Consider the following 24,757-nt stretch of genomic DNA (forward strand, 5'->3'; position numbering starts at 1 on the left):
AAACTCTGTTCTCCTGTCCCCCCGAACAGCATTTCCGGGGCATTCTGGGAAGCCACGGAAGGTGGATAAACCACGCTTCGAGGGAGGGAAAAGCCCGTGCAAAAACAGAATCGTCAATCTGGATCCAAGCTGACGTCTTCAGCTGCGCTTTTTAATCCACGTGTTAGCGCTGCCCCCAAGAGCTTTGGGGAGGGAAGACAACTATCCTTGCCAATCTGTTACCACTGTTTGCCGCTCTCTTCCTGTGGTCCTCCCATAATAGGCTTGGTACGGTTCCAGACGACCATATCGGCCGGTCTGGCTGAGCTGACAAGACAGGCCTTTGAGCTTCCTTCCCCACCGCCTTCACAGTTAGAATATTTGTGAACATTCCAGGGTAACCCCGCTCTAGAGACACCCTCCTAGACAACGGTGGCAATTACTGGTCAAGGCAGAGCGGGTGAAGATCGACCATTTTGGCGTAAAGGCAGCTCCAACCATGGAGCGCTTGGCCAATGGCGCTCTACGGGCCTGAACGTCCCAGAGCCACCGCAAGACCAGTAGCAAAACCCCAAGGGGTGCCATAATCACTTTTAAGAGCTTATTAACAAAGGGCGATGGAACTTCCAATTCCCATGGCAGCAGTGCAAAATGCACTTTAAAAAATGCTAACAGTTTGGCAGTCAGGAAGACTAAAACGGGATTTTGATCTGCGCCTCCCCCTCCCCCCTCAACCCCTTTGCCAACCTTAGGTCCTTTACAGCAGGGGTAGTCAAACTGCAGCCCTCCAGATGTCCATGGACTACAATTCCCAGGAGCCCCTGCCAGCATTCGCTGGCAGGGGCTCCTGGGAATTGTAGTCCATGGACATCTGGAGGGCCGCAGTTTGACTACCCCTGCTTTACAGTATATATTGTACAGACAGGCTCTGAAACACAAGTGATTTGAGAAAGGCCAACTGTTAAGAACCCACAGACAGGAACATGTTGTGAAGGCTACATGAGACAGCGCACAAATCCTCCAGCTTGCACGGGGGGGTTGGAGCCGGCTGCGCATTTATCATTGCTCCGGCTGCACCGCAAAGGCTATCAAAATCGGTGGCAGGGGAGGGGCCTTTGGGAGTCCCTGCTCCCTGTTTGAGAAGAAGTGAGCCGTGATTCGCATCAGCTCCTCCCCTGCCACAAGTTTTGTGGGTCTTCGAGGGGCTGCGGGACTCCTGCGCTTTTTCCACTGCGACACACTGCCGCCCCAGGGCCTTGTGCTAGGGAAATGCCTGCTAGATGGCACACACACCCCAAATACACACACACACACACACACACACACACACACACAAGACAATGCCTACCAAAGCTAACCAGGAGAGCTGGATCCCGCCCCGGAATGAAGGAACTGTTAATACAAAGTGACAACGTAGAGCCACGTCCTTCTCCGATCACAATGGCCATCGGAGGATCTCTGTTTTTAACTCAGGTTGGCGGGCAATTCCAAAGGGAACGGAAGGCAGCTGGAAAGCGGAACGCATCTCGTTTTTCCGGACCGCTCCGCTGAAGAGGCAGCCTTCCGTTCTCCCTCTCGGGAACGCGAGTTTACAGGACGGACAGCATCGGCCGTTGTTCGCTTCCGAGACGGAACTTCTGGTGTGTTAGTTCCGTGGGGAGACCCCGGCACGAATCAAAGACCTTTTTTTTTGGGGGGGGGGGGGGTGTTCCTTCAGCAGTGGCATCTGCATGGCACCTAACTCGAACTGGCGAACCGCCAGACAGAAACAGAGGCTGCAAACAGTTCCCGCTGGCGCCCACTTCCGCCCACTTCCGCCAAAGTTCCGCAGGACCAAGCATGTGGCCCCACGTGCAGGACGATGGTCAACCAGGGCAAATGCCGCTCACCTGAGCGGTCCTTCGCTTGTGATCCGCTCAAGCGGTCATTAGGCGGGTGGAAGTTAGCGGCTGGCCTGACTTCTCCCGTTTTCATCCCGTTGATATTTGGCCCCGGGGGGCCCAGAAGACCCATTGAACTTACGTTTCCGTCGCTCCTCTGGCCCCCTTTGTGGGTGATCACCACCACTTCCATCCATTTGCGGAGATGTTGCTGGAGGGGAAACGAAAGAGTCAGAGTTTTCTTCTGCACCTGTCCTCCAAAAAAGTGGGAAACGTGGTGCATGGTGCATTTTCAACCAGCAATCCTCAGGTAATCGGCGTTACCCCACCCCAAGATGGAAAGCATCACCTGGAGGGTGGAGACAGGGGAGTTTTGCCGCCCAGTAAATTGACTGGTGGGGTTTTAATGGGGTTTTACTAGGAAATGACTATCTGTCACCCGCCTGAAGCCGCCTTTTGGGAGGGGCAGGCTGAAAATCGAGGGAGGGAGGGAGGGAGGGAGGGAGGGAGGGAGGGAGGGAGGGAGGGAGGGAGGGAGGGAGGAAGGAAGGAAGGAAGGAAGGAAGGAAGGAAGGAAGGAAGGAAGGAAGGAAGGAAGGAAGGAAGGAAGGAAGGAAGGAAGGAAGGAAGGAAGGAAGGAAAATGTCTGTGATTCCTGGTTTTTTTCATTGATACTGAAGGCTTACCATCATCTGGTCGCAGAACTTGTCGTTGAAAGAGTTCGGGAAGAGCCGGGTGACCGAGGTCAGGCGGTTCACGACGTTCAGCGTCAGGCTCCGGTAGTCGCCCAGCATCATGAGCAGCGGCCGCATGTGGGTGTGGATCTGGTCGACTTCAATGGTGGCGCCTTCCAAAAACTGCCAAGGAAGTTGGGGGTGGGGAGGAAGGCGTCAAGGACGGGCCCGACGTTGATTCCTGTTTCTAGCGAAGTTGGTCTAAAGCAGGGGTGGCCAAAACTGTGGCTCTCCAGATGTCCGTGGACTACAATGCCCATGAGCCCCTGCCGCTGGCAGGGGCTCATGGGCATTGTCGTCCACGGACATCTGGAGAGCCTCAATTTGGCCTCCCCTGATCTAAAGATTTGGGTGGGGGCCACCTACCTTTCTCATGCAAGCTTCTCCCGCCTCTTGGAGTTCATTGTTGGTGGAGTTAAGCGCCTTGAACAAGGCGGCAATGATCTTTTCTCTTGACTGGGGCAAGTAGTTGCAAGCGGCCAAGGCATCTGCCCAAACAGCCCGGGGGAAAAAAAAATCCAAGTGAATTGGTCGGCCATTGGTCAACACGGAATTCAAAGCAGGGGGTGGAGAGCTACTGTTTTAGATTTCCCGAGGTATCAGGCTTTTTCGACCATGGTCTGGTGAAACCCTGGGGTTTCTTGATGGCCTGGGAAGGGTTTCCTGAATGAGTGGGAGTTAATTAATTTTAATATATATATTTCTTTAAATCTGTGGAACATTAATTGGGTGATAGGCCCATGTACAGAATTCAATAGCACCTTGAAGACCAACAAAGATGTATTCAAGGCGTGAGCTTTTGAGCGCAAGCGCTCTTCCTCAGCCGCAAGGGGACTGCAAACATGCCTGGTTTTGCACTTACTCAGGGCGGCAATCCGGAGAGGCACCAGAGAAGGCAGGCTCTTGTAGCAGGGCAGTTTCATCAACGCGCAGTCTTCGGCCTCGCACAAGTTCAGCAGCTGGGAGCGGCGACAGAGGGAGAATTTGAAGCATGCTCCTAGCAGAAGCCCCTCAAAAGGACTCCTGGGAGACTGCCAACAGCTTAAAAAATACCCCGGTTCTCTAATTTTGTGACATCGTTTTATTCCCCGCCCAAGGTATGTATCCTACTGCATTTTTTCGTAACTTTGTAATCCGCCTTGAACATCGGTGGGAAAGACGGACTACAAAAAAGGAGAGGGTCTTCTTTGAAAGACAACAGCCCTGGCCTGGCAGCTCCATCAGGGCCTGGATTTTGACTGACAACTCATTCCACTAGGTTGGGGCCCAGGCTGAAAAGCCCCTGCTCAGGTCGAGACCAGGAAAACACCTTTAGGGCCAGGGATTACCAACAAATTGATGTTGGTTAGAGCACCAGGCTATCTGGCGAGCATTATTGAGAGAGGTCATCCCTCAGACCACAAAGGGGAAGGCCAAAATCTCGAACCCAATTACCTCTGTGTAAAAGACTTTGTGCTCCACCACGTTGAGGTCCATGGTGAACAGCCTGGGCTGCAGAGTAGTGCAAAAGGTGTTGCCCTCCATCAGGCCGATCTGGGCGTTGGCAGGCTGGTGCCTCAGCAGGTGTTTTTTCGGAGGGACCATGTCTTGGAGGACCTGGAAGACAGAGGGAACCCATTGGAGGGGGGACACCTGTGAGCCACACCATCAGTCCCCGGTCCCCTTCCAGTGGGCAGACACCATTGTGTTTAAAGGGCTCAAGCCATTGAACCTGTGACCTTCTGCATGCAAAGGAGATGCACTGTGAGCTCTCTGGCAAAACTATGTTAGCTGGCCTTGCTTAGTCAGCTGCCGCATTTGCGTATGTCAAAGAGCTTGTTCCATGGGATGAGCAATCCCCAAAGCACCTGAGCGCCCTAAAAAAAAGTACTTAGGGACTTTGGCTAACAATGTGCAGCACTGGCTATGAGAGCATTCCCACCCCACTCCCAATGGGCAATTAACATTCCAATTGGACTTGCCTCTTTATGGGGCTCCATGATGACCGTGACGCTTTTCCCAGTGACCTGGGCGAGCACCTGCAAAGAGTGCATGGCTTGCTTCCTCACGGTGGAGTTCGGAGAGGTCACCTCCCGCACCAGGTCGTGGGTCACGTGGTGGAAGGACTTCTCCTGAGCCGCCAGGATCTCCTCCGTCTTCTCCTCGTCCTTCAAGGGCGTCGCGCACCGGATCAAGAGCTGCTCCAGGGTGGTTTTGGCCATTGCAACGGCTCCGTTCGATACCTGGAGCGGCGGCGCACAGGAATCAACCATGAGGGAACCCAACAACAATGGCAGAAAGTCTTCCAAGACGGTTGGAAGCACCCAATCCAGGGGTGGATTAACGCAAAATGGCAGCTTAAGCATGGATTTTGGGGAACAGTGCCTTCCTACCCCCTAGGCACCCTCCCCAAATCTCTAGGAATTTTCCAAGACATAGATGACAACCCTAAGAAAGAGTAAAAGGTCATGATTCTGCATACTTCCTACTGGTGACCTGCAGGGCCAACTGCAGCTCTTACTCCGGATTCCTTCCCTTCAGGCCTCTTGTGAAGGAAGCCTCTAACTGCAACCGACCGAGGCAAGGGATGCATCTATCTGTGTGGCATTGAGGGCAGCCAGAGCGATGCAGGGCTGTCTAAGGACCCCTTGCGATCCTCGCTGGTGGAGGGAAGACGCAGCCTCGCCTCGCGTGTCTCCTCTCTCCCCTTCCCCTCCAGACTCCACCATCCCTCGGGTCACCCCCTCCCGCAGCCACTGTTCCCTAGAGCCCCTGGAATCTTGGCAGGCTTTATTGCTGGCGAAAATAAGAAGCTCAACACAGCAAAGGAATGGGGCTCTTAAGCGTTCCTGGAGGGAGATGGTCAACGGACACCCCTACAAAATGACACCAGCGTCTCATTCGGCGAGCTCCCGGGATTTCTCCACGACCCAGAACAGCAGGGGAGGAGAGGAAGAGGGCTGTGCGTTCGGAAAGCCCAGAAAAACAAAGCTCTTCTGAAAGATTGGGGGGGAAGCCATTGCCACCAGCATGCCGTACCTCTCCAGTCAGGTCCATCATGACGAAGAGGAGCGCCTTGAGGAAGGTCTGCTGATTCTGGAGGACCCAGATGAGGGGCAGGCGCTCCATGAGGAACTTGATGGACACCACGCCCCCCAGCTTGGCGTACCAGGCCTGTTCGTAGCAACAGGCGCACAGGCGCTCCACGATGTACGAGAACAAGGGCAGCTGGCAAGCCTAGGAAGGGGAGGGAGAACCATGGGCGTCACAGCTGGTGATCTCCCCAGGAGGGGGACCCCGCCACCAAAGGAGGACGCCTTCCCCAATTACCCTTTCCTTCGAGCCCAGGATGATGCTGGCCACGTCGAAGATGACCGCCAGGGCCACCTCCCCGATCTTGCAGAGCTCCTTCTCCTCGTAGGCCATGCAGATGGCGATGGCGTCGATCAGCACCAGGGGGTCCATGCCTTTGGAGCCGTTCTCCTCGCTGTGGAACATGGCGGTACTCGGCTGGCTCCCCACCTGGTAGCACTGGAGCAGGAAAGGGCCTGGAATGGACACGGAGGCGGGGAAAGGGAGGCGGGGCCAGGGGGAGGGGGAGGGGCCTTCAGTTGCGTCAATACTCAGATCCTTCCAAAAAAATGAATTATTGCAGACTGGCGGACCAACCATTTGCAACGGCTTTTCCTTTCCATGCCTCTATGGGACTGCCTCTTCTACTACGTCGCCCAGAGATCATCGCGGGTTTGAAGTAGTCATCATCACCCTCCATCCCCCAATGCCCTTGTTCGGGTAGGGGAGAGTGGTATTTTCCGCCATGTTGGGTCTTTTTATAGTCTTTTAACAGGGGTTTTAATGGGGGATTTTAAGACTATTGTTACCCGCCACGAACCTGTAGGAAGTGGTGGGAAATAAATCTAATAATAATAATAATAATAATAATAATAATAATAATAATAATAATAATAATAATAATAATAATAATAATAATAATAATAATAATAATAATAATAATAAACAACTGGCCTCAATCAGGGCCAGGTCTTTTTCAGCCTGGTGGAACTCTATGGTAGAATTAGCTTCAAACCATAGAGTTTTGCCTAAATTTCCTGCATTCTTCCTATTGGGGGGGGGGAGGCATGGACTGAAAGCAGGGGACACCACGAGCAGAGGGGTCTGGCAACCTTTGAGGAGGGCCAGAGAGGAAGCGAGCGGCCCCTCCTCGGTCCCAAAGAGCTGACGGTCACAACTACAGTTTGCCCACTCAGGCCTTGTCCCAAGCCACATTTAACTCAAAGAACCCCCTGCAAACGGCAGGAACCGGAGTTTCTGCTTCTAGTTTGCCAACGAAGGTTAGCCAGTTCCAAGGTTACACCCGGTGGCTTTTCGGGTTTCCTTGACTCCCTCTCCCCGGCGTCAGCGGCCCATCGCCATGCGTTTCCGACTCACCGCACTGCTGGGCGACCGCCACCATCGTGTAATGGCGTATCAGGCTGGCTACAAAAGGGAGGGCGCTGGGGCGGAGGTCTTTGATGACAGCGGACATGAAGGCCCCCGTCAAGGCCTGCTCGAAGGTCCGGCGGGCGGGCGTGTCCTGGGCTTTGTAGCGGTGGGAGATGATGACGTTGGGGATGGACTTCTCTGTGAAGCTGCGAGAAAGCCAAAAACACAAGAGAGGACGCTGATTTCAGGGGTTCCAGTCTCCCAGGTCAACCACCAAAACAACTCCTAAGAACATCAGAAGAGCGCTGGTGGAGTAGACCAGGGGTCTATCCAGTCTAGCACCCCCTCTCACAGTTCCTCTGGAGGACCAGCAACAGGGCACAGAGGCTAAGGCCTTCATAAGAACATCAGAAGAGCCCTGCTGGATAAGACCAGTGGTCCATCCAGTCCAGCATCCCCTCTCCAGCTCCTCTGAATGGCCAACAAGAGGGCATAGAGAATGGGACCTTCATGAGAACATCAGAAGAGCCCTGCTGGATTAGACCAGTGGTCCATCTGGTCCAGCATGCTGCCTCACTCAATCAGACTCCTTTTGTCTGTCCTCAATCTACAACAGTTCATCAATTCCTACACAATGCATCTACAAATCCCTCTCCATGACTGACCATTGGCCTAAAAAATGCAGAAAATACAGCCACGTGGTCCTACTTATTGTAACAATAAGTCAACAGCTAGGCACCCATCGACACGAGGTCAACCTCAGATGGTGAGCTACGTTCAAGAACCTAAGAGACCAACACAATTTTGGGATTATAAGCTTTCAAAGGTCAACGTTCCTCTCATTGGGCGTGAGCACGGCTATTCTGACACAGGCCGACATGACTATGCTCTGCACATGTGCACTCTTAGGGCCGAAGCGCCACCGTACTTGGGATGAGCCAGAAGCTGGTACAAGGCGTGCTTGTTGTCGTCCAGGCTCATCATGGCCACCAGGAAGCACTTGATCACCTCCCACGCCTGCCGCCGGTAGTACGGCTCCGTGTTCGCGCTCTTCAGGCAGTCCAAAGCCGTCTCGATGGCCTAAAGAACCAGAAAACGCAGGCTCAAGCAAAACAAAGACGTCCGGTTTGTGAATGGGGAAGGGGGGGGGATGCACACAAGCCCAGCTTGGACCTGGCTCCTCCCCTCTTCACTTTTTAACACAATATGAAAAGAGCCCTGCTGGATCAGACCAGGGAGGGTCCATCTAGTCCAGCATCCTGCTTCACACAGAGGCCAACCAGTTCCTCTGGAGGGCACAAAGACGGAGGCCATTATAACATCAGAAGAGCCCTGCTGGATGAATCCAGGGGTCCATCTAGTCCTGCTTCACACGGAGGCCAACCAGTTCCTCTGGAGGGCCAACCACAGGGCACGGAGGTCAAGGCCTTCCCCTGATCTTGCCTGCCTACATCTTCTGAACATTCCCCTCGGCCACCATGGCTAGCGGACATCCTCCAGGGATCTATCTAATCCCCTATAAAGCCGTTTATTCCTGTGGGAAACGGTGGTGTGCATGCACACCGGAAGCTTAGGCCCAGGACTAAACCTGCTGGCCTGAAAGCTCCCCAGGAGGGGGTTCTAAGAAAGCCGGAATGATTCACGGGTGCAGCAGGTTTGCTTTCCCGGGGGCTGTTGCCTCCTTCGAGTGACGCAGTTCGCTGAGCGTCGTCGTGCATGCAGCGTCCAAGAGGAAGCCTTTGTTCTGAGGGGCGGTTCGGTCGCTGGCAACGTTAGGAAGAGTCTGACCTTCTCCATGGGGAGCTGGAGGGACGCTTTGCAGTCGGAGAACTCGGCCGTGATGCTGGGCCCTTGGATCTCGGTCACCACGTACTGCAGCCTCTGGGACTCCTTCAGCATCTTCCGGTTGCTGCCGCCAAACTTGCCCAGGACGCGGTAGGCGACGTGGGAGATGGTCTCGGCCGGGTTGCGGAGCGTCCGCCACAGCGCCTTTCGGAAGAGGGGGACATGGATCAAGCTTAACTCGGCCTGCGACACGTAATTCAACCGGTAGAGCCTCAAATCCCCCCTCCCTTCCTTGTAGGTAGCTTGAAAGATGCAATAAAACAACTGTGGGGCGCTTAAAACGTCTTCAGGAGGTTAATTTCCCCCTGCATGGCAATGGGAAGAGGAGCTGGGGGTTTTATACCCCGCTTTTCACTGCCCGAAGGAGTCCAAAAGTGGCTTACAAACATCTTTCTCTTCCTCCCCCCGCAACAGACACCCTGGGAGGGAGGTGGGGCTGAGAGAGCGCCAGAGAGAACTGCTCTGCAAGAACAGCCCTGAGAGGACTGTGACTAGCCCGAGGTCACCCAGGTGGCACTCCAGATTAGAGTCTTGGGATCTTAACCACGACACCGCGCCGGCTCTCGCAATGCATCATGGCCCCTCTCATTTCTTAAAACATTTTTACCCCGCCTTTCTGCACGGCCCGAGCCAGTTCACAACATTTAGAATTCGGCCAGCTTGGCTCATCTTGGTCAAACCAGCAAGCCCCACATCTCTCCCCCTTCCCCTCCTTCAACGGGAGATGCAAGGGGACCTGTCCGTCAAACGTCTGGGAGTCCCAGCTCGCAAAGGGCTTACAGGCCCTCTTTCCTGGCTGCGCGGTTTCTGTACGTTTACGTGTTTGTATCGAAGCCTAAATATTTTAAACGGCGTGTTAAATGTTCAGCCTTTTTGCTGCCTCGGGGAACTTACCGGGGGTGGGAAAGCAGCCCTGGAATGTTTTTAATAAAATATCGATAAATAGAATGAGTCCATGCAGAAAGGGGGGGGGGAGGGGATGCCAAAAGGAGAAAAGAATCTCCTCTCTCTGTCTGTTTTTACGAGGAGGAAGGGAAAGGTGTCCGTAAGCGATTTTGGAACGCCCTTGAGAAGTGAAGACCAGGGTATAAAACACCCAGCTCATCTCTTCTCTTCTCCCCACCACCTGCTTCCTTACCAAAAAGGTCCATGAAAACCCCCCCAATTTTGTCTATTTCACAATAGGGCTGCCACCGAAATGAATCCGCGACGGAATCTAAGCCAACTGCAACCTCCATTGGACGCTCCAATCAACCAAACGATCCATTTGTATTTACGGTCATAGACCCAACCAGGAGAAAACGTAAAACTACAGCTACGGAATCAACTGCGACCGGGTAAAAACGAGACATAAGCACAACTGCGCATGCACCCAGCGTCCAAGCCCTGGGGCATCGGGCCGGACAGTCTCCGATCCCCGGCTGCTTCACCTGCATCAGCTCGGCCCGCACGGGCTGGATGTGGTCGTACAGGAAGTCGGGCTGCAGGTTGTCCACGCAGAGCTCCAGCGTCCGCAGGCCCTGGCTGACCAGCGTCTGGGAGCCGTTCAGGGCCGACACCAGGGGGTCCATCAGCATCGGCAGGTAGGGGAGGAGAGAGCTCAGGCGGACCGGCACCGTGAGGCACAGCTCCACAAACAGGTCTTTCATGTGCTGCTTGTGCAGCCCGCTCTGCAGCATGTTCAGACCTGGGAAACGGGAGTGGGAAGGGAGGGGGGATCAATATAAAGCCTCCCCCCAACAGAAATTAAAAGTTGCCACACTTCAAACGTATTTTAACAATTCTGCAAGGCTGCCTTTACTACCGGACCCTGAGCAATTTCTTTCTTTTTTAAAAACAAAAAAACAAAAGTCCTAATGCTAAACGGCACGGGTGGCTGAACTGTGAGTCTCCAGAGGTCCGTGGATCAAGCGAAACAGTCCTGCGACGATATTTCGAGCAATCGTAAGCGAAAAGATCTATCTTTGCTTTTTTTATTTTTCCTTTTAATTATTTTTTTTCCATTTCTACTGTAGCCAATAATCCCCCCCCAAAAAATTCGGGGGGTGGGGGAGAGAAGACAAAGAACAAGAAAGGAGGGGGAGAGGTTTGGCTCTGACCTTGCAGTAAGTTCGGTAACAAGGGCAGGAATTCCTGGTAGAGGAGATCGTGGCTCCCCCCGCCGATGGACCGGAAGAGCGCCCGGAGGAGCAGGAAGTAGTTGTAGGGCTCCTTGGCCGTCTGAGCAAGCTCCATGGAGCTGTTCACGATCTTGTGCAAGTGAGGCTGCAAAAAACACACACACACACACATACACACAAATCAAACAGGGCAGATGCCTATAGGTCAGGGGTAGTCGACCTGCGGTCCTCCAGATGTCCCTGGACTACAATTCCCATGAGCCCCTGCCAGCTATCGCTGGCAGGGGCTCATGGGGATTGTAGTCCAGGGACATCTGGAGGACCACAGGTTGACTACCCCTGCTATAGGTGAACAAGAATTTCCGCAGTTGCAATCCAGGTAGATCCTGCTCTGTCAGGAATTTCTTCCGGATGTTGAGACGGAATTTCTTTTGAATTAATTTCATCCCATTCGTTCTGGTCTGTCCCTCTTGGGGCAAGAGAGAACAATTCTGCTCCATCCTCCACATGGCAGCCTTTTAAATACTTGAAGATGGCTATCAGATCCCCTCTCAGTCGTCTCCTCTCCAGGCTAAGCAGACCAAGCTCCCCCAACCTTTCCTCCTACGTCTTGGTCCCCAAACCCTCTTTGTTGCCCTCCTCTGGACACGCTCCAGTTTCTCTACATCCCTCTTCAACTGGGGCGCCCAAAACTGAACACAGTTTTGTAAGTAAGTGAGCTTTAGCCGTAATATCTTCCCTTCTAGAGCCTCTTGTGGCGCAGAGTGGTAAGGCAGCCGTCTGAAAGCTTTGCCCAGGAGGCTGGGAGTTCAATCCCAGCAGCCGGCTCAAGGTTGACTCAGCCTTCCATCCTTCCGAGGTCGGTAAAATGAGGACCCAGCTTGCTGGGGGGTAAACGGTAATGACTGGGGAAGGCACTGGCAAACCACCCTGTATTGAGTCTGCCATGAAAACGCTGGAGGGCATCACCCCAAGGGTCAGACATGACCCGGTGCTTGCACAGGGGATACCTTTACCTTTACCTATCTTCCCTTCTAATGACGTAGTTGGTTTGCTCCTCTCTAAAACTATCTTGTCGGTAACATCTTCTAGAAACAGTTTAAGGCCTCGAAGAAGTTACCCCAAGAGCAGACAAAGAGAAGCAGGCCCGTGCACCGACTGACTCATCCCAGGAAGGCGCTCTGAAATAATTATGCGTGAGATTAATGCCGAAAGGCCCAAGGCCTTGATCGCCAACTGGGGCCGGAGAGCTCCCATCTTTCAAATTAAACGGCCTGCTCAAGGCCGGCCCATCCCGTTCGTGAGACCCAAATAGTTTAACAGGCTCGGAGCGGCCAAGGCAGTCCATCACGCCATTTAAATTGGATCCGCCGGTTTGCGAAATGAAAACGACCTCGGTCCCACCGCCGGCAGATCCGACGGGGCGCGTCGGGCGCCGTTTAGGGAACGCCCCGGAATTTCTTTAACAGGCGGCTCTCCTTCAGGCCCAATCAACACGCCTTCTCGGCAGGTGAACGAATGCTGTGGGGTGGAATTCTTCTTTTTTTTTAATCATGTTTCAGGAATCATGGAATCACAGAGTTGGAAGGGACCTCCTGGGTCATCTAGTCCAACCCCCTGCACTATGCAGGACACTCACAACCCTCTCGCTCATCCACTGTCACCTGCCACCCCCTTGAGCCTTCCCAGAATCAGCCTCTCCGTCAGATGGCTACCTAGCTTGTTTAAAAATCTTGAAAGATGGAAAACCTCCTGAGGAAGCCTGTTCCACTGAGGAACCGCTCTGACTGTCAGGAACTTCTTCCGGATGTTGAGACGGAATTTCTTTTGAATTAATTTCATCCCATTTGTTCTGGTCCGTCCCTCCAGGGCAAGAGAGAACAACTCTGCTCCATCCTCTACATGGCAGCCTTTTAAATACTTGAAGATGGTTATCAGATCCCCTCTCAGTCATCTCCTATCTAGGCTAAACGGACCAAGCTCCCCCAATCAGGAGGAATGTTAAAGCCGCCTTGAGCCACAACGTAATAAAATAATAAATAAAAAATAAATAGAACTGCAAAGCAAATTCTCGCGACCTCAGTGTGATGTCTGTGTGTGCAGGAAACACAGTTGTCTTATGCTACAAAAATATGTTTTCATAGAGGCCCAGATGCTCAGAATGCCCCTGCCCCAAAACCCACCCCCCCTGTGCACACACGTGCCCCAAATCCACGCAGCGTGGTCCTTTGTTCCCGGCAGCACACGTCTGTCTTCTTACCTTCAGCATTTGCTCGTTTTCAGCGGCGAAGAGCGAGACGGAGCCGAAGACGAGTTTGAAGAGCTTGAGGTACAGGTTGGAGAGCTCCACGTTGGAGCCCATCTCAGGCAAGCGGTCCAGGAGGTACTCCACCAGAATGGTGGCGAAGAGAGCCGAGGTCGTGGGGTTGGCCAGGAAGGAGTTGGCGACAATCTGTCGAGAGACCACAATTAGAAGGTACCACGCTCACACACACACACACACACACACACACACACACAAAGGGTTAAACAAAGATAGGTGCGGTTGTTAGTCTGAAATTATTCTCAAATAGTTTGTTAATGGGGTGGCCTTTGTTTCGCCAATCTCTCTCCACCCCATCCTTGGTTAAGAACCTCAGAAGAGCCCTGCTGGTTCAGACCAGGGAGGGTCCATCTAGTCCAGCTTCCTGTCTCACACAGTGGCCAACCAGTTCCTCTAGAGGGCCAACAACAGGGCACGGAGGCCAAGACTTTCATGAGAACTTCAGAAGAGCCCTGCTGGGTCAGACCAGGAAAGGTCCATCTAGTCCAGCTTCCTGTCTCACACAGTGGCCAACCAGTTCCTCTAGAGGGCCAACAACAGGGCACGGAGGCCAAGACCTTCATGAGAACTTCAGAAGAGCCCTGATGGAGCGGACCAGGGAAGGTCCATCTAGTCCAGCATCCTGTCTCACACAGTGGCCAACCAGTTCCTCTAGAGGGCCAACAACAGGGCACGGAGGCCAAGACCTTCATGAGAACATCAGAAGAGCCCTGCTGGGTCAGACCAGGAAAGGTCCATCTAGTCCAGCATCCTGTCTCACACGGTAGCCCACCAATTCATCTAGGTAGCCAACAACAGGACATAGAGGCTGAGGCCTTCCCCTGAGGTTGCCTCCTGGCCCTGTGCCCTGCCTCTGAACATGGAGGTTCTTTTTAACCACCATGGTATGTAGCCGCTGATAGACCTCCCGACCATGAATCTGTCCAGCCCCCTTTCAAATCCCCCACCTACACCTGTGGCCACTCCTACACCTTTCTTCCAAAACCAAAACACCGCACCCCAAGCGGCAGCTTCTCAAAACCTGTCTCCACCTCCTACAGCTGGCAGGAGACCTCCCATTTAACGGGAAAGCTTCCTTTCAAAAGCGTGCGCCCTTCCAATCCCGGAGCGTCCGACCGAATTCAAAACCCCGCCGGATCTCGTGAGGGTCTGGGCGTTAGAAACCCGGACAGAGACTCCGCCCACCGCCCCCAACCCGGCGCGCTCGAGCCTCTGCAGGGTTTTTTTTTACCGCGACAGTCAAGCGCACAAAACATGCTACCTGGAGAGCATAGTTCTTCGAGATCCTCTCGACCATGTACGGCACCGTCGTCTGGAAGATCTCCTTGAAGGTCAGCGGGTTCATCATGGTGAAGACGCCCGCAAAGTGCTCCAGCACCTCCTTCTCTTCCTTCATGCGCACCGTCTGGCAGTTGGCCACGCGGATGTACGTCTGACCGTTCCCGGCGATCTGGACCTGGGGGACGAGAAAGGCGGGTCCCGCCGATCGAAGCCTGGCTCCTGCTGTTTCCAGCTCCCAGACTCCTTTGAAATGTGTGTGAGGTCACGGGAAATGTGCGATCGGGCAGGAGCCAAACCAGGGAGGGGGAAAAGAGGCCTGTGGGGGGGGGGGGGGAACAGGGAGAGGAGAAACCCCCTTCCTTCCGAGAAAGGCCCGGTTTCCTCACCTTCACACAAGTATCGTAACCCCGGTCAAGCGCCGTACCTGGTAGATATCCAAGGCCTGCATGGCGTATTTGACCAGCTTTATATAAATCTGGGTCTCTTTCGGCTGGAGCTGCTTGTTTGGAATGAACTGTGCTTCTGAAAAAGAAGGGGGGGAGAGAGAGGGACCCAAACCAAAATCAGTTCTCACTGCGGAGCGTGCGCGTTTACACCGCCCTCCCCCCCACAACGGACCAGACGCCCTGCGATCGAATCGGGTGCCAAATTACCGCCGGGCGCTTTGCAGGAGGTGATCCCCCACGTGATAGTCTTCACGCCGCAGACCAAGGTCTTCACCAAGCTCCGGCAGTCGGTCACTTGGAACGTCTGCTTGTCCTCCTTCTCTTTCTCCCCCTGCTTCTCGAACACGGGGCCCGGCGCTGAGGCCACGGGGGTGGTGGGAGCGGGGGAGGGGACCGGGGCGGGGGCCGCGCCGCCCCCGGCCGGGACCCCCGGCAGGGCTCCTTCCACCGCTCCCAGTTCGGACTGCGGCTTGCACTTCTTGAAGATGACCGTCAGCTGGTAGCGGGCGATGGTGTGGAATTTGAGGACGAAGACCTGGAGTTATAGGATCACAGGGTTGGAAGGGATCACCGGGGTCATCTAGTCCAGCCCCCTGCAGAATGCACGACTTCACAACTACCTGCCCACCCATAATGACACAAGAGCCACAAAAGCCAAACACACAACACGATGCCTTCTGCCCAACCACGCACAGTCTGCCTTTCACAGAATCAGCAATCCCTCCCCGCCCGGAGAGGAGTGGCTGATAACACAGTTCTCTATAGAATGAGAAGAAGAGTTGGTTCTTATATGCCGCTTTTCTCTCCCCAAAGGAGTCTCAAAGCAGCTTCCAGTCGCCTTCCCTTTCCTCTCCCCACAATAGACACCCTGTGAGGTGGGTGAGGCCGAGAGAGCCCTGATATCACTGCTCGGTCAGAACAGTTTTATCTGTCACCCAAGGTCACCCAGCTGGCTGCATGTGGGAGAGCGGGGAATCGAACCCGGCTCACCAGATTAGAAATCCACACTCCTACCCACTACACCAAGCTGGCTCTGAAGACCGCCAGACTCACACTCTCCTTAGGCGGCCAGTTCCACCGGTGAACTACTCTGACTGGGAAAAAACATTCTCCTGGTTTCTAGCCTGTTCTGTAGTTTAAACCCACGTCTGCCGGTCCTTGGGGTGATCGTAACCAATGTCAGCAAGAAGAACCACGACCTTCGTATCGCTGCCCCAACAAACCCAGAACGCCCAGGACGTTCATTGGGGAAGTTGAGAAGAGGAGGGACCCCAAAGGTGAGGGATCCCCCAATGGGCACCTCCCCGGCCTGCCCCGAATCGCCCCAATACCTCCAGCATCCGCATGAGGATGTCCCGCCCGTTGCCATTCTCCTGCTCGCTCTTGGAGCGGATGCAGTCCACCAGGTTGAGCAGGAGCTTGCAGGACATGGTTTGGATGCTGCTGGGCAGCGACTCGTCGTCGATGTTCTTGGAGAACAGCTGGACGGCCAGGGAGAGGTCATTGAGCGGCAAGTGCTGCCGGACGTGATGCACCAGGTCGGCCAGCGTGCTGTAGGCGAGGGGCCTGGGGACCCGCGCAAAAGGGGGCGGGGAGGGAGGGAGGGAGGGAGAGGCGGAATTAGCAGCGCCAGCTGAGATACTCCCGGCTTATTCTGAGGAAAGATCAGCCTCAATTCAACTGGCGGGCGGAAAGTTCCGCAAGGGCCTGCGAGACGGAGCTCTTCCGCCAAGCGGAAACGCACTTGGAACATCTGACCAGGGACTGCCTCTCCCTCCGCTCTTCACCCCTTATAGCAGGGGTAGTCAAACTGCGGCCCTCCAGATGTCCATGGACTACAATTCCCAGAAGCCCCTGCCAGCGAATGCTGGCAGGGGCTTCTGGGAATTGTAGTCCATGGACATCTGGAGGGCCGCAGTTTGACTACCCCTTCCTTATAGGGTCAGTGTGTTATTATTATTTTATTATTATTATATTAATTAGGTTTATTCGCAGCCCATCCAGGACACAGGTTCAGGGCAGCCAACATCAATAAAAACACATGTACGACGTGTATTTTAAACCGTCTTGGATTGTGTTTCTGTCAAACATTTATGCGTTTTGGTTTTGTACAAATGTATTTTGTGCCGTGTACATGGTGCGCCCCACCCCGAGATGACCTCGATGTGAGGGACAGTACAGATGCTCTAAAATAAATATACATTTCTAAACTGCCCTTCCCTGTGACACAGTTTATCACTTTAGAAGAAGAGTTGGTTCTTAGATGCCGCTTTTCTCTACTCAAAGTAGTCTCAAAGCAGCTTACAGTCACCTTCCCTTTCCTCTCCCCACAACAGACACCCTGTGAGGTGGGTGAGGCTGAGAGAGCCCTGATATTACTGAAGAAGGAGAAGAAGAGTTGGTTCTTATATGCCGCTTTTCTCTACCCGAAGGAGGCTCAAAGCGGCTTGCAGTCGCCTTCCCTTTCCTCTCCCCACAACAGACACCCTGTGAGGGAGGTGAGGCTGAGAGAGCCTTGAGATTACTGAAGAAGAAGAAGAAGAGTTGGTTCTTATATGCCGCTTTTCTCTACCCGAAGGAGGCTCAAAGCGGCTTACATTCTCCTTCCAGGTGGGTGAGGCTGAGAGAGCCCTGATATCACTGCTCGGTCAGAACAGCTTTATCAGTGCTGTGACTAGATCAAGGTCACCCGGCTGGTTACAGGTGGGGGAGTGTGGATTCAAACCTTTATCAGCTGGCTGCATGTGGACGAGGAGCGGGGAATCAAACCCGGCTCGCCAGATTAGAAGTCCACACTCCTAACCCCTACACCAAGCTGGCTCTCTTTAATTAACCGGACTGATTTTAAAGGGTCCATATGTATGTATTTGACAGAATGCCCTGAGCCGCCCTGAGCCTTTCGGGAAAGGAGGCATATAAATCTGAAAATAAATACAATAAAATAAATAAACGCCCAGTTAACAGCCTATCCCCCACCCCACCCTCTTTAACGCACCCATTAAATATCCCCGTGAACCTCCAGGGCCCTGTTTGTGTAACGGCTCAGCCCGACAACGCATTTTAGTACGCACCTTAGGGTTTCCCGCGCAGTGTAGCCCAAGCCTATCAGTATGGACTCGTCGAACAATTTATCCATGCACGGAATGAATTCTGGGATAGTTTGGAGAAAGAAAAAGTTACAAGAGAGCTTGGCTGTAAACACAAATGATGGACACAGCTCACGCTTTACGGTGAGCTAGCTGTGGTGCCGGAGCCACCCAAGGGCATGTGATTCCTTAGCCGGTTCTCCCACCCGGGAAGCTTTTTTCCCCCCCTGAAAAGAAAAACGTAAAAGTTACTTACGGCTCCTCAAGTCCGTGGTAAGGATGTGCTTGGCCGCAATGAGGAGCTCCTTGCGCAGGTGAGCCGTTTCTGCCGGGCAATTTGACAACAGCTGCAGCATCCCTTTCACCATCTGCTGAGAATATTTTGCCACCAGTTCCTGCCAAGGACAGAAATAAATCCAGATTAGGGTTGGTTGGTGGGTTGGGTTAGATAGATGACGGAGAGAGAGAGAGAGAGAAACTGACTTAAATTTTCTGTTAAAAAAAATGATGAACTGGTAGGGGCGAGATCCACCTAAAGCTTAGTTACCGAACTCACCCCATACAAAGCCCCAGGCTATATGAGCTATACTCCCCACCATCTTTTTTAGATAAAAACACTGAATACACAGTTTAAAGATACAAATCACAAAGCTAGCATAATAGTAAGAGCTGGTTCTTATATGCCGCTTTACCAGTAGGAGTCTCAAAGCGGCTTCCAATCGCTTTTCCTTTCCTCTCCCCGCAACAGGCACCGTGGGAGTCCCTCTGAGGGTGGCTATCTCAAGGTGTCCACCAGCTGCCCACCCCAAGCCCTAACACTCATGCCTACATGCCAGGAACATGGGACACACACCCCATCGAAAACAGCCGTCAAAAAAAACACACGTGGCAGGTCAGAGAACATTATTAAGCATCACTGAGATTTAGGAAGAAGGAGGAAAATGAGGGGGGGAGCATGCCCCTGCCTCAGGGGGACCCTGTTTGCACTGGCCGTAATTCGCACACTGCTCCCACGTCATCTTTTGCACCTTTCTTCCCCCTCTCCCTCAAGCCTTACCTGATAGATCCTTATGATGTAAGCCAAGAACGACAGCGTTTTGATCTGTGCGGCAATGAAATCGGCGTACAGCTCCTTGTTGTACAGCTTGTGCTGCCTGAAAAGGGAACGGCGCAATGTGAAGATTGCGCTGAGGTCAGCATTGCTTACTCGGACTGAAACATCTCTTCCGAGTCACAGGGGAAGGCTTTTCACATCGCCAGCTCCTGGATCCTTTTAGCTGGAGATGCCGGGGATTGAACTTGGGACCTTCTGCATGCCAAGCAGAATCTGCTCCACTGAGCCACCGTCCCTCTCCACCTGCTGCCTGGTCCTTTTTCACCGGGGATTGAACCGGGGACCTTCTTTGTCCCAAGAAGATGCTCTACCAGTGAGGCATAGCTCCACCTTGAGGTTTTACAGTATGATCTCCCTCTTTTTTAATAAACTGAACTCACGGCCGCTGCTGCACGGCACATGTCATGCAACACAGGACTTTGTCTGTCTGTCTGTCTGTCTGTCTGTCTATCTATCTATCTATCTATCACCTGGCAAGGGTGGTGTAGCCAGATCTGAGGATTCTCTGGCAGCCAGGCAAGGGATGTCTGAATCTCATACCCTGCCCCCTAGTGTTCCTTGGAGGATCTACCACCCAAATCCCTGGACGTCTCCATCCAAATAGTAGCCGGGGTCAGCCTTGATTAGCCTCCGAGATCTGACGGGGTCAGTTCTCAAGTGACCTGAAATTAAGCATGACGCCAGAAGGCTGGCCAGGTGTGACGTTGCATCCCCCCACAAACACCAAGCAACTTGTTTAAACCAGGCTGCTTCCTCACACAAAGCGGGCGCGCACACTCAACTCACATATACAGTATCTGTAGACTTATTTAAATGCTTATGCCCCAATACAAGAGCCTCTTGTGGCGCAGAGTGGTCAGGCAGCAGTAATGCAGTCGGAAAGCTCTGCCCATGAGGCTGGGAGTTCGATCCCAGCAGCCGGCTCAAGGTTGACTCAGCCTTCCCTCCTTCCGAGGTCGGTAAAATGAGGACCCAGCTTGCTGGGGGGTAAACGGTAATGACTGGGGAAGGCACTGGCAAACCACCCCGTGTTGAGTCTGCCATGAAAACGCTGGAGGGCGTCACCCCAAGGGTCAGACATGACTCGGTGCTTGCACAGGGGAGACCTTTACCTTTATGCCCAATACATCTGCTCGTCCTTGAGGCGCTACAAAGCCCAAAGGCACGCCGTCATTCTAGCGGCAAAAGATCATGCAAGATTACCCCTCCTGAGTTTCTCATGAGTACTGCTGTTCCCGGGTGTCAATTAATGGCATTTGGGAGAAGGATTATTTGTGGAAGGTTGATCCTTTCCAAATACGACCAGCAGAAGGAAAGTGGGGCTTTCGGAAAGGCGTTTTGTTCCGCAGCCTTACCTCGCTTGCGTGGAGACCTGAATGATGATCGTGTTCATGATCAAAGGCACAAATTCCGCCACCACGTTGTGAATGTTCAGCTTGTAAAGCTGGAAGGCACAAAAACAAGGGCTGAAACGAACAACTCCGCAGGTTTTGAAAAGTTATCTTCCCCTCCACTTAATACCTCATTCATTCATTCATTCATTCATTCATTCATTCATTCATCCACTCTTTCGATTTCTAACTCGCCACTTCCGGTAATGCTGGCTCATGGCGACTTACTACAGTTCAAAATTACAACATTAAGACAACGTTAAAACCTTAAAAATAACCCGATACTATAAAATATACATCCCAAAAGCATTAATAACAATCAGCAACCGACATACTGTTCTCTCTAGCAGCAGAGGGAATTTTGATTTAAAGGTTTAGAGGAAGGGCCCAAGACGACGGTGGGATTCTCTTGGAGGGGACAGAGGAAGGGTTTGAGCTGCAACACCTAGGACTATTTCCCAGGAGTAAACAACATGGAACAACATGGAATCCACTTCTGAGTAGACCTGCTCGGGCTCACTCCCTCATAAAAAGGCTTTTATTTATAATAGGCCACCGTTCCTGGCCTGCCGGCTCGCAGCCGCTAACAACAGATAAAAACAATACAATAAAAGTGCCAAGTTCTGGCGAGAAACTCAGTAGTTTATATTCAGAAAAGTACAAACGGCAACACAAGACTTCTGCTATTGCCGACGACAAGGTTAAAAGTAAACAAAAAGCAATTACAGAGGCAAATCCTCTTCTGTACACAATTCAGTTTCACACAGAACGCTTCTTATCATCAAAGGCCAATACAGCCTACAGGTGACAGCCTCAGGCGGGGAGAAAACAGCTATAACAACTGGGCACGTAATAGGGAGCCAGACGGCACAGAGCATGGGAACAGAAGGGCAGGGGGGATGAGCACTTCAGGACAAGATCCTGTGGAGGGTTCTGGGACTTTGGTCACGCAAATCACAGCAGGAACCGGAGGTGACCTGCCCTACAGAGGCTCTCGCCTGACCGTACTTACCTGATACATCAGGACAACTATGATCGGCAGCTCAGCCAAGACTTTCAAGGAGAGGGAGCCTCTGGGGATGATGGAATGCTGTGGGGGGAAATCGAGATTCTGTTTCACAAATTCTGCCGATTCTGTTTCATAACGTACCGAAAGCCTTTTCCATGCAACCGATTTTAAAGGCTAATATAACAATGAGACCAGAAGCATTCCTGTTAATTATGATCTGGAAATTCCACACGATATCTTGTTTAGGTACAGGATAACGGCTGCGAGACTTTTTTATATGCTCAGAACTGGAAAATTACAAATTTGCTTACACTAGAAGACCTTCACGGCCCTACGGGGTCTGGGCCTTACACATATAAGGGACTGTCTCTCCCTGTAGGCCCCCAGAAGAATACTAAGATTGTCCAACACCCTACTTTAGGAAACTACAGGCTCCTTCCAACAGATCCCCAAGGATCTCCCCACTCAAACACATGCTATCACACGCACCGTCCTCGTTTCGCCGTCATCCCGTTCCGGATTCACTTTCACGACGATGGTGGTGATCATGCCGACCATTTCTGGGGTCGGGACCGTGTTCTCGGGCACCACTTGTGGGTTCTCGAAGTATCGGTTCTGCGGCGAGAGGCAGGAGAAGGTTATGGGCCCAGGAGACTTCTTGCCGTGCCACCCTACGCACAGTAACGCTCCTCGGGGATAAGTCGACGAGAGTTTAGAAAGGCATGAGCTGTGCTTCTAATCGGGACAAACCCCTCCCTGTACAAGTGCCCCCTTTGCAATATGGGGAGAAGAGGAGATAGATTTGGGTTGCGGAACGGATTCAAATATCGCCAAGGCAAAGAAAACAGAAACGTCAAACTAGATAAGGGGTCCCTGGCCTTCTGAAGCCTGGGGGCACCTTCAGAATTCTGATGTAGTCTGACAGATGCAAAATGGCTGCCGTAGGAGGTGGAGCCACCCGCAAAATGGTTCCCACTGTTTACCTTCAGTCACACAGTGAAGATTCTTGCACTTGACGTGGCAGCTACTGATTTGCACAGCCAATCAAAAGCCTTGACCTGGCCACACCCACTTTCTAAAATCACTTTGTGAATGTCAGGAAAGGTGCTGGTGGGCAAACTGGTGCCTCCGGGCATCATGTTGGGGACCCCTTGTACAGGGCAACCAAACTGTGGCTCTCCAGATGTCCATGGACTACAATTCCCATGAGCCCCTATGTTAAGGAAAAGCCCTAGGAAGTATCCCAGACAGGCTGGTCAGAAACAGAGCTAATGAACCCACGGTCCGGAAGAACACGGCATCTATGCACAACACATTGGGGATCCCTGAGCTACAGGGCAACTGGGCTTTTATTAACACGCCAGTTTAAAGGGAAAGGATCGGAAACGTCGAGGAAGGTTGCATCAGGGGGCAGGTTTCAAAAGGAAAAGCCATCCTTGCTTGAGGTATTCTTTTGATGGATACACACACCTACTCCCACAAGCCCACATGCAGTTAAACAAAAAACGTGATTTAAACGCTTAGGAAGACCTACCACTACTTTGGGGAGTTCCTTGTAAATCTGTTTCACGAAATCCAAGAAATGATGGATCTGGGGAAGGGGGGAAAAAACACACTGGTGGGCGGGAAAAACGTACAGTCCAAAGACCAGCAATGTCACGAGAACAGAGAAAACATCCAAACACAGCTTCAAGCAACCCCAAAGGGACTGGCATCACCCAGTGGATTGTGAGACTTTTTACCATAGAGGAGCAGAGGCCCATGTTGTATCATTTCCACACATTCAGGGGGAGGGGGGGTGTCTGTTCAAGAAACCCAAGGCTACTGTCCCCCTGGTCAGATGGAACTTCTGAAAACGTACAGTAATGATAACACACCAAAGAAGCCCTGGACCCAAAGTGGTCGCACGAGCTGCCAGTTGCAATCCACGCCCTGACGGAACTGGCAAAGTTCCGCAGGGCCACTCTTCCGCCAGGCATATAGCTGAGCCCAGAATGTAAACAGAAATGACTCCCCTCTTCCTTGCCCATACATTCTAAACCGCGTTCTGGGGTAACTAAGGAAGGGGAACTGGTTTTAAACTGTGTTTTTATTATTGCTTTTTATTGTTGTGAATCGCCCCGAGCCCGCCTGAAGGGAGGGGCGATATAAAAATCTAATAAATACATAAATGTATTCAATGTTTTTTTCTTCTATCGCTTCAGACCCTGCCCCATCTCCTCCACGGTGGCGAAATTTCAGACTCCAGCACTGGATGTGGGGCCTGAAAAGATTTGAGGTGGTTCAGTACCATCCCCCCTCCCCCCGGTTTGGTTTTATGGTTTAAAAAAAAAAACTTACCTCCTGTGTGATTGGCGGCCGGAACTGTTTGTGCAGTTCTATAATTATCCGCAGACAGATCAGTACGTTTTCCTCGTTCTCGGTCTAGGAGAGAGGCGGGGGAGGAAGACAAGGTTTACTTGGTCGGGACTGAATTGCGAACAACCTACATGCATCATGAAAATCAAATTCGTTCAGGCCTCCAGTAGGAAAGGTTTGTTCTCACCAACAATTATGGGGAAACACACACACACACACACCCTAAAAGGGCTCTCCCATGGAAGGGGACAGGGGACCAGTTGCCTGCTGCTCCAGAAACTAAAACGGGATTAACCAGCAGAAGTGACAGGGCTGATTTCAGCATTGGGAGAAACTTCAGAGTGGTAAAAGGTGGTTTGATGGAGCCAATTACGTTTGGAGAAGAAGAGTTGGCTTTTACATCCCACTACCCGAAGGAGTCTCAAAGTGGCTGAACGTTGCCTTCCCTTCCTCTCCCCGCAACAGACACCCTGGGAGGTATGTGGGGCTGAGTGAGCTCTGAGAGAACTGTGCTACAAGAGCAGCCCCAAGAGCTGTGACTAGCCCAAGGTCCGAAAGCTGGCCGTATGCAGAGGAGGAGTGAGGAATCAAAGCTGGCCCTTCAGATGAAAGGCCGCTGCTCTCAACTACAAGGCCAACTAGATTTTGGTGGTATGACCATTTGAGCATCAACGCTGCATCTGACAACTCTTGAAAGCTCTTATTCCCAAAATCGAGTTGGTTCCCATGAAGGTAACTATCTTCTAAATGACCCCATTTATAAGATAGT

At 52.5% G+C, this 24,757-nt stretch overlaps 1 protein-coding gene across 11 annotated transcripts in view; it reads right to left on the reverse strand.

Moving 5' to 3' along the window:
- Window positions 1-24,757, reverse strand: part of TRRAP (transformation/transcription domain associated protein) — a 98,239-nt gene that overhangs the window by 66,781 nt on the left and 6,701 nt on the right. For 6 of the 11 annotated variants that reach the window (XM_077317191.1, XM_077317193.1, XM_077317188.1 and 3 more), the window contains exons 6-31: window positions 23,971-24,054; window positions 23,165-23,221; window positions 22,120-22,245; window positions 21,634-21,711; window positions 20,586-20,674; window positions 19,174-19,270; window positions 18,373-18,511; window positions 18,102-18,180; window positions 16,362-16,596; window positions 15,238-15,565; window positions 15,009-15,106; window positions 14,562-14,759; window positions 13,241-13,432; window positions 10,960-11,125; window positions 10,291-10,547; window positions 8,804-9,004; window positions 7,944-8,095; window positions 7,022-7,221; window positions 5,903-6,120; window positions 5,612-5,809; window positions 4,555-4,815; window positions 4,028-4,189; window positions 3,456-3,552; window positions 2,960-3,081; window positions 2,546-2,716; window positions 2,002-2,070 (exon numbers count right to left, since the gene is read on the reverse strand). In XM_077317191.1, the coding sequence (XP_077173306.1) occupies window positions 2,002-2,070; window positions 2,546-2,716; window positions 2,960-3,081; window positions 3,456-3,552; window positions 4,028-4,189; window positions 4,555-4,815; window positions 5,612-5,809; window positions 5,903-6,120; window positions 7,022-7,221; window positions 7,944-8,095; window positions 8,804-9,004; window positions 10,291-10,547; window positions 10,960-11,125; window positions 13,241-13,432; window positions 14,562-14,759; window positions 15,009-15,106; window positions 15,238-15,565; window positions 16,362-16,596; window positions 18,102-18,180; window positions 18,373-18,511; window positions 19,174-19,270; window positions 20,586-20,674; window positions 21,634-21,711; window positions 22,120-22,245; window positions 23,165-23,221; window positions 23,971-24,054 (4,074 nt within the window). The remainder of the gene's footprint in view (window positions 1-2,001; window positions 2,071-2,545; window positions 2,717-2,959; window positions 3,082-3,455; window positions 3,553-4,027; window positions 4,190-4,554; window positions 4,816-5,611; window positions 5,810-5,902; window positions 6,121-7,021; window positions 7,222-7,943; window positions 8,096-8,803; window positions 9,005-10,290; window positions 10,548-10,959; window positions 11,126-13,240; window positions 13,433-14,561; window positions 14,760-15,008; window positions 15,107-15,237; window positions 15,566-16,361; window positions 16,597-18,101; window positions 18,181-18,372; window positions 18,512-19,173; window positions 19,271-20,585; window positions 20,675-21,633; window positions 21,712-22,119; window positions 22,246-23,164; window positions 23,222-23,970; window positions 24,055-24,757) is intronic. The other 5 variants (XM_077317195.1, XM_077317194.1, XM_077317196.1 and 2 more) reach the window with 1 other exon arrangement.

Source organism: Paroedura picta, chromosome 17 (genome assembly GCF_049243985.1).
Source record: "Paroedura picta isolate Pp20150507F chromosome 17, Ppicta_v3.0, whole genome shotgun sequence".
Lineage (NCBI taxonomy): Eukaryota > Metazoa > Chordata > Lepidosauria > Squamata > Gekkonidae > Paroedura > Paroedura picta.